General features: G+C 39.2%; 1 protein-coding gene across 1 annotated transcript; it reads right to left on the reverse strand.

The window, feature by feature from the left end:
- Positions 1–236: 236 nt before the first annotated feature.
- On the reverse strand, positions 237–8,445 carry dglucy (D-glutamate cyclase). Its single transcript, XM_042500829.1, is given in 12 exon segments — positions 237–241; positions 1,001–1,173; positions 1,175–1,277; positions 2,530–2,648; positions 3,421–3,518; positions 4,760–4,818; positions 5,808–5,949; positions 6,303–6,421; positions 6,567–6,703; positions 8,209–8,291; positions 8,294–8,334; positions 8,433–8,445. Coding segments are annotated over 12 exon segments (1,092 nt in total).
- Positions 8,446–9,478: the final 1,033 nt, after the last annotated feature.

The raw sequence follows: 9,478 nt of genomic DNA on the forward strand, positions 1-9,478 counted from the left end.
AATCTGCTTTGTCACTGGTAGTCAAGGAAGAGGGCTGAAAGGTAACCAAGGCAGCATTTTAAAACACGCACGGACACACACACAGCTCTCCTTTCATTCTCTTTTCTCTCTCTCACTTCCTTTTGGCAATCTGAGTAGAGAGGAAATAGAAAGTCACCCTTTGGCACATCGATCTCCTGTGTATGTGTCTGTGTGTATGTATGTGTGTTTTCTCTGTTAGGGCTTCACAATAAGTATCAAGCTGGAGCAAGTTGAAAACATATCACATTATGACATTGTTGTGGTGAATTTGTTGGCAATCAATTGTTTACACATCCAGCAGAAACAAAGCATCGCACTAGCATTCATTTGGACTTGTGTCTTGTCACCTGGAAAATGTCCAGTATTGCCACTCCTTCCAAATGTGTTTTGAACTCCTCCAACTCTCGAGGAAATCTGGCTTTTCATCCACTAATACTCCATTTATACCCACTAGTCTAACTTTGTCTGTCTACTATTTGGTGCTGAGCAGGTAGTGTACAGAGGGTTCAGGGCACAGTTTGAATAGGTTTTTGGTTAGATGCTTAAAATTACATCTGGTTAACACAAGCTTAAGAGACTTTCACATTTTGTTCTACAATATAAAACTCAGTAAATACTCAGCCCATCCTCCTTCCAAACTTGTAAAATACTGCTGCTTTGACAGTGCTTTTGACATAAGATTGTAATGCTAAAAACCACCTGTCAAGTCCGTTTGAAATGCGCCAAGATGGCATCAGGTTAAAATGCATCTGGTAGTGACATAATATCAGGAGCATGAAGACGACTTCAGGGCGAGCTGGAGAGGAGGTGGGTGGGTCTAATAATATATGGATTTCCATGCTTTAAATCTGAATGTGATGTTTTTTTTCTACACCTAACCAACCATGCCCTTGTTGCCAAACCATCTGTGCCAACATGTGCGTTTGTTGAAGTACAGGCGTTGGTTGCCACGTGCTTTTGTTGTGCAGTGTAATCATACCATGTGCATCATGGTAGCAGCATTCCACAATGTAAAGAGCAGGCACAGAAGGATACCTGCAGATGTGGAAGTCCACAGCAAAGTGGTAATAAGGGATGACTTGGGATGAGAACATGTGTGTTACCTTGTCCACAGATGGCAGGCAAGCAGTCCAGTCTTACAGCTCTTCCTGGGCTTTCCAAAGCCAGTCCTCTGTTTCTGTATCTATAGTGTGAGGGGCAGGTGAGCAGCAGGTACAGCCCACAGGCCAGAGTCTTCTCTCCCCAGTTAGACACTCCTGCAGATCAGAGGGACGGTGGTGAGGATGGGAGAAGGCAGATAAACCAAAGACATAGGCAAACCCTGACAGAAATCTCAGAATTTGTACTATAAGAGGCGTTTTACTGACTTATCAATGGCTCTTGATAACCATGGCCATCAGCCAATGGCAAGACGCAGTGTAACCGACTTAAGCCCAAACCGCTACACTTTAAAACGACTATAATGAACAGCATGAAATTTATTTACAATTTTAACATGGTAAAAGGAAATGCTCCCTTCAGTATGACAGTTCAGCAAGAGACAGAAATGTTGAATTCTGGCTAAGATAAAGAAACTACATTCTGCAGGTTAAATAATATTGTATGTCAGGATATAGCTGTAGAGTGGGAGGAGTAAGATGACGCCCTCCTTAGACGCATTCAGGTCAGTTAAGGCCTTGACTAGTCCAATTCTCACATCACTACTGGCTTCCCCTCTGCTTGTACTGAGTATCTAAGAATGCATCACAAAGACAGAAAGGTTGCCGGTCCTTCCTTTATCACCTTCCCAAGCATGCAAATAAATGAAACTTTGCACAAACTGTATGTGCAGTCCTAAACTAAAGTTCCTCACTTAAAATTGTGGGCTTACAGTCCTGATGGTGTCGCTACAGCAACCGCCTTAATTTTAAAGTGTTGAACATTTTTAACAAATCAGCCACATGTGCTAGGACGTGGGAGCTTTCACCAAAATGTAGCCCCAGGTGAACAGAAATGTTTAGATGCTTCGACCTGGTAGGAATTATGAAGTCTATCACTCTGTTTTTTTGTCAAAATAATTCAACCTAGCTCCTCTCACATTCTGGGCCCCATTGACACCAATGTTTACACATCCCTCCAAAAATGATTCAGACAGATTTTTTTGAAATATCAAAAAGTGAACCTGCAGTGCATCTAAATGTTTTAGCGCAAACAGTACTGTATACTGGCAAATGAATCTGCTTAGTAAATAAAGGGAGAAAATTTTGATGTCATGTTAGAAATCGTGTACTAAATTTCAGAATTGTATGTCAAACACTAAATTTTTGACAATATTAAATAACAGTTCCTGGATATAATAATTTTCACTTATGGAGATACATGTCTTTGGAATAAAAATAAATTACAGACATCTCTATGTTGTCTAGATAAAGTACAAAAATCCCCAGAATTTTGACACTAGTTAAAAATCTTCCTTTACGTGAGGCCCTGATGATTGCTGAAATCATAGTGTGAAGCCAGTCTTCTTACTTGGCATGTAGCTCAACAAGATCTTGCCCTTGGTGTCTAGAGTTATGACTTTGAGACCTGTGTTATGCAGAATAAACATGCTTATGCCTGCTACTGTTATGAAGATACTGGAATTTACCCTAAGGGTTAAACATTAGCAATAACAGAGTAAGAAATTGCAGTTGGTGCTGGTGTATTGATACTCTGAATAATGAGTATTGAGTAATGTTCAGTTGATGTGCATGGATAAATCCATATTCGTGACACAGAACACTTGTCACACACTAAGGAATTGTGTTGTGTCGATCTGACAAAAGATAAACATGATATTTTTAAATTACAGTAAGAAATTTTAAATAGATATGTTTCAGCAGTTCTGCTGACGGACCCTGGTGTTATTTTTGTCTTCGTCCTCTTTCTTTTTTCATCTTCCTTCTGTTCCTTCTTTCCCTTGGTCTTCCTCCTCAAAATGTCCAGCTTAGACTTGCCACTTCACAGCAGCTGTAATTTCTTGATCATTTCTTCTTTTTGGTTTTACTTCTCCAACTGTACAGTTAAAATTGGCAAAATTTTAAGATTGGAATGTACAGAAATAGTTGTTCCATTTTTAAAAACTTTTGATCCTAAGTGTTTGTCTGACTACATAGAGAGGTGGAGGAGAGGCCAGTTCTTATGGAGTGTGTATGTTTGATATACTGTATATGTGTGTATGTAGATCTGATGGTGTGTACCTGCATTTCAGAGTGCATTTCTTACGTATGTACAGTAGCCATGCCTGAAGAGGCAGTGTTATCAGCAATGATGTAACGTCGCTACATGTGTGTTAAAAGCATTTCTGTGCTGTGTGTATGCAGCCATAACAACAGTAGAAATATAATGTGCATGATTACTTTGGACAGCTTATGTAATGACTGTAAGTCCATAACAGCAGGGACAGCATAATCAGCAGGAACTTCACAGGTTATGAGATCCCCTTTGGGCATCAGAGTCTTGACCGTTTCCTTCAGTTTCTGATAAAAGAAATATGAAATTACTCTGTAACAAAAAGCTTTATCCCTGTAGGAATCCTCTCCATTATCCATAATGTTGCCATATACTTTTTATAACAATCTGAACCTGTCAGTGGCAAAAACAAACACTTTTAATAGATGTAAAGAGATGGTGCTTCATTGCCCGCAGATTTACACGGCAGCCTGTTCGTGGGTGTTGGCTGCAGCACTCTCGCATTATGCTGGACTAATTTCAAAAACTGTTGATCCTATAAGTCATTTAGACACAAGGACATTGGAAAATAGGCTCCAGGAAAGAAAATACCAAAATTAGCCTTCATTTTTTTCTTTGTAAGAAAAAAAAGTGACCCCTCACCCATTTGCTGGATCAAACAGTCGTAGCATGTAAATACACATGACTTTATGTTAGTTGTAAGAGCATAGGCATGCCTTTGTTAAAAACGACAATGTTTCTTGAAACCCAATTTTCACGTTTGTGATTTATAGCTTAATCAGTTATGACATTGACCCGGTTATAGACAATATTGTTGTTCCTGTTGTTTGTATGTGTTTAATATGTCTAAAATCTTGTTTACATTTGGGAAGTAGTCTATCATACTTTATGGATGGGTAATGTAAAGATAAAGGTATTATCTGTTATTATCCTTGTGAGCCTTCATTATATTACCTGCTCTGTGCCCGAGATTATAAGCCATCCAGTACTTTTTACCTCCTTTTGCCTGTTGAAATACCTTTGAAGAGCTAATACAACACCTAAAAAACTGCCAAAAAGTGATTGCAGCTCCTAACTTGTCACTAAAAGGTTGTTTCTGCCTCAAAATGACTTGATTTCATTCATGGTGACATATCTGACAGATTATAGCTCACCCAGTCCCTTTTCACCTGTGTAAATGCCTTTAAAAGGCCAATACAATGCATAAAATGCAATTTCTTACTTGCCAAAAAAAATATTGCAGTTGTTACTGAAAGGTTGTTTCTGTCTCAGAATTACTTGATTTCATTTATAGTGATTATATTTGACAAAATATCGCTCACCAGTCCTTTTTTTTTTTTTTTTTTTTTTTTTTTTTTTTTTTTAAACAAGATTTTACACATAATAAACACGATCAAACAACGGGAACAACAGTATTGTTTATAATCGCGTAAATGTCATGTCTGATCAAACTATAAATCGCAAATATGTGAAAACTGGATTTGAAGAAATATTAAAGTTTCACAAAGACATGTACCTATGCTCTTACCACAGACATAAACTTATGTTTATTCACATGCTGCGACAGTTTGATCCATGTGAGAGCAGCTGAAGACGTGAATACTGGACAACACAGATTTAACAGGCTGCGCGCGCTCCAATCACATCACTTTTTGGCACAACACCGGGTCACCTAAGGGATATTGCATACATGTACAGCTCAAACACAGGGCGGGCAACAACGGGACTTCTGTCTCCCGAGCCAGATGGACAATAGAGAAGGAGGACACGCTTGTCGAAATATGGCAACAGCATGAGTGCTTGTATAATGTGTTGTGCAAGACTTACCATAACAGGACTGCTTTTTCGCTGCAAAACAAGACGCACGCAAGTGCAGCCAGCTGACAACGGCGATCCTCCTCCATGTTTGTTTTTCTTCTGAAGTCACATTTGATTGCGCGAGATTCTATGAGGTCCCAAGTCTGTGGGATCGCCGCTGTGAAGTGTAAACTACAAATGGCACGTGTGTGTTCTCACGATCTGGCCGAGTCGTCAAGCGTGCGCTGTCACTATGTCTGTGATCTCCCATGCTTAAAAAATCGGTCAAGATTTGAAAATCCTTTAGTCTGTACCAGCCTTAAGAGTGTGAGGTTTGCAGAATTGACCATCTTTTACATCACTTCTTAAACTTATGTTCCAAAAAAATAAAACAAAAAAACCCTTACTTTTAGCACATTGTTTATTTTTAACATGTTCTGTTTGATTATTATTATATATATATATTTTTTTAGCTTATTTAGCTTATTCTCATTCAAATTCAGGTTCAATCATGAAAAACACTTTTCTTTTGTTTAGTAGTACTTTATAAATAAAGTTTAATTATTTATTAGAAAGTATGTCAGACTTGTGCTTGTAAAATATGTCTCAAGTGCGTCAATTAAGCTTTAACTAAGGAAGAACTTGCAGACAGGCTATATAAATCATTAATATGGTGGATGAATTATTGTTTATAATCTGAATCCCTAAATGAGAGCTATAAAAAATGAAGAATAAAGAAAGTTATATGAAGACAAAATATGTATTTTTTTGTTACCTACCTGTAGTGGTAGTTCCTGGGATATCACTGGCAGTAATAAACAAGCTGTTAATAGGATCCACCAGATGCTTGATGTTTATTCCTCTCATGTTGTAGTAATTTCCATCTCCAGCTTGTCCACTGCGCTATATTTCCACAAATCACTTTGACACTCTTGAAGATGAGCAACTCTTTGGGCCTCATGCAGCAACATTCTCTAAAATTTATCTAATATTTTCAGGTAAGAGAAAAAAAGTAAAGTCAATTCTAAGGGCAGATTTTGTCCCATGTGCAAAGACTCTGACACATGGACAAGACTGGAGAAATGACACTAAAAAGGCCGGAAGAAGACATTTTACTTTGCAGTAGTGAAACTGACATAGGTCTAAACTTGAAAGTAAATGTGATTTGCATTTAAGTATTAAAAGTAAAAGCACACATACAAAAAGGTTTAATTAAAATTCAGTACATCAAAATAATTAGAATAACTAAAAGAAAGAGCAGCAATTCCTCATACATACAGTAGATATGAGAAGCTGGGCTTGCTGGGGTCTCCATGGTAACACAGGAAGCGTAGGGCAGAGTCTGAGCCGTTGTCTTCTACTGCGACCAATGGGATTGCAGTTTTCAGCACACCTGAGGCGGGTACAGAGTTATTAAACCAAGTAAAGCGCTTTAAAATTTAAAATCATATTTAATGTCAAGAGCAATGATGAATGAGAATGAGGTTATATCTCTGGGTGTGAACAGAATCTGGAGGCAGGTTATGTCTCTCTCTCACCTTTCTCCACAGTTTAATTAACAATATCACAGTTCATCTCCAGGGCCCTCCTGTCCATCACCATTGTCATCTGTTTCCTTAGTGACAGCAGCATGGTTGCCATGGCTCCAGGTGGGCCGTCGGTGTCCTAAGGGGGGCTAAAGGGGAGACACAATCAGTATTTTGGAACTATGTTTCAAGGGTCCTGTTTAAGCTAATGTAATATTTGAAAAGAAAATTGCAGGCATTTTCATGGTTCATACATGTGTTTAGCTTGTGTATACTATGTTCTTAACATGGACCCCAGGAAGGGTAGCTGTCACCTTGGTAACAATTAATGGGGACCCATATAAACAATATAACAATGCTATCATCTAAGAAAGTCCAAAAATATTACTAAACATGGACAACTCTCTCCCAAATCTAAAAACTAGAGTATTAAAATTAGATGAATAAGATGTATTTGGCTATTAAAAAAGAAAACTCAGAGGGTCCACAACTCAAGTTTCCATTCATTGTCTATGCAGCCGCTCCAGACTGTATTTCCTATGACATAGTAAGTTTAAGACTTAAGGCCTTGGTACAATGAGACAGTTTTTTTGACAGACATTGTTACACACCTACAAAAAATATAACTCCATGTTGTGTTAATCCTGTTTGCAAACTGACCCTGAAACTTTCGTCCTTCAGTAAAGTTTTAAGGCAGGTTCGATATTCAGTGTTTTTCCCATCCGTCAAAAGCCTTTAGGAAGCTGTTTGACCAAGAAGCAGTGAAGAAAATGTGGTGGCTGGACAAATCCAAAACAAGATAAGAGGAACAAGGAGTGCATTATTGTTTTAGAACTTGGATAGCCTTATTTCAAGCCATAGCCATATTCAGGTAAGATAGTAATATTTAGGTGGATTATGACGAGGAGGAGGATGAGGACCGCACGCAGACAGAGAGAGAGAGACAGAGAGAGAGAGGAGGACAGCTCAGACTCTTCAGGTAGCAACGGTGCCATATGCAAGAAACAGGAAAGAATGACAGACAGATAAATACCTCCAGTAGGGAGAAGCAAGGCAGGAAATGTGTCTTTTCATTTTGTCTCATATTGTGAATTTTCACAATGAATAGTAAACAGTAAAACACACTGGACTTACTGTGCAAGGTTTCTATGCATAATGTCAGATGACGGATTAAACAACGCATATGGAAAAAACAGGTGCAAAAGCCTTTATTTCTCTGGTTTTTGGCATTGAGAGAACAGCTAATGTTCACAAACACTGATTGCATGTTCCTAGGCCATGGAGATGTGTCATGGCTGTGTGCACCTCTGGTAGGGGCCATTGGAACTGTCAAGACATCATCAGACTCACAGCTAATTCCCTGCTGCACACTGATCATCTGTCAGCGTTCACCTGGGAGACCCAGTTCTGCATGGTCCCCCATATGGTGCTGCACCTGATCCCCACATTCTCACTTTTGGCTCGAGTTAAGAGAAGTTCTGCTCTATGGGCAGGATACAAAAAGGAACCTTGGCACCAAACAAGTCTCAAACTAAATAATTAACTATGTATCAAAGTGTGTAAACTGTGTAAGCTGAGCTGCAGGCTGGTAAAACCACCAGAACCACTGCAGTGTGTTAATGTCCAAGTGTGTCCAGAGTATATGTACATGTACCTGTGCATGTAGTGTGTGGGAAAGCTGGTTGTTATGGCAACAGAGGATGCATGGGAGAGTGGCAGACAGGAGCGCAGAAGTTCAGAAGTTCATCCTGGATAAATAAAGCTCTGATGCCTCGTTGACCTGGTGAGAGAAAGAGATGAACTCAAATCAACCTCCAGTCCAGTCCGACCTGTTGCTGACAGCAAGATGAAGCAGTGGCTTTCTAAACGTAACACAACCACAGAACTCCATCATCCCTATATTTCTTCAAATAATCACAGAGGCAGCCCGAGAGTTATATACCAAAATGCACTGTGAGAAATCATTGGACACCACCTTAAGGAGGAACTAGAGCCCCCACTTTTGTCTTAAGTGCATCCTCCCTGAAATGTAAATAAAGTTTGGAATAGGACAGGGCTGGGAGGGGGCCCAGTTACAGAACAAGTAGTCAGTTGGTGAGAGGGTTGTGACAGGACAGCAACAGGGGACTGGGCTAGTGATGAAAGCAGGCTCCTGCTGCCAGGATCAGCCAATAGCAAAATTCAATTGCAATAGCAGGTTTGAACCATAGGAGGGCAGTCACTGTGTATGTCTTTACCACAGTTTGTAGAATTTTAAAACTTCACCCTCAAATGTCAAGAGTTGGATCTGATTGAATTAACATTACTACTAAATAGCCATATATATTGCTTTTTAACTGAAAAATTCTTGGGGGTTAAGTTACTCTTTATTGACTCTGTTATTTTTCACAACAGATGCAGATTTTCTGCTTTATTAATTTATTAGTTAGTATGGGTTTATAACATAAACAGTTAGATTTTGGGGGCGAGGAGGGGTGCCATCTCGCATGTTAGCAAAATGTCTACAATGGGGCAGTAGTAGCTCAGTTGCATCCTCTAAATCATCTTCTGTGTTGCCCCTGAGTCATCAAATCTGTGCATTCTGATATGCATTGCAACGCGAGTGAGTGAGATACACACACAGGTGGGAGACAAGAAGAGAGACAACAGTAATTAGTTGATAAAATAAGTGAGGCTAAGAAAAGAAATTTTACATGGCATGTCCTAAATAGAGAAAAGTAGACAGGGAAAACAGAGCTTTGAATCAAGAATGGACTCTTGTTCATTCTTCCTACAGGTAGTTAAAAACTAGTATGTTTATGTTAAAAATTAGCAAACTGCCAACTGTATTCACTGGTTTTTGTGCTAGATCGTGTTCACTTCTGCTACTCTACAAAAGCTACAAGTCAAAAAAGGGGGGGGCCTGTTTGGGAATGCAAACACAG

The sequence above is a fragment of the Plectropomus leopardus genome, chromosome 14 (genome assembly GCF_008729295.1).
Source record: "Plectropomus leopardus isolate mb chromosome 14, YSFRI_Pleo_2.0, whole genome shotgun sequence".
Taxonomy (NCBI): Eukaryota; Metazoa; Chordata; class Actinopteri; order Perciformes; family Serranidae; genus Plectropomus; species Plectropomus leopardus.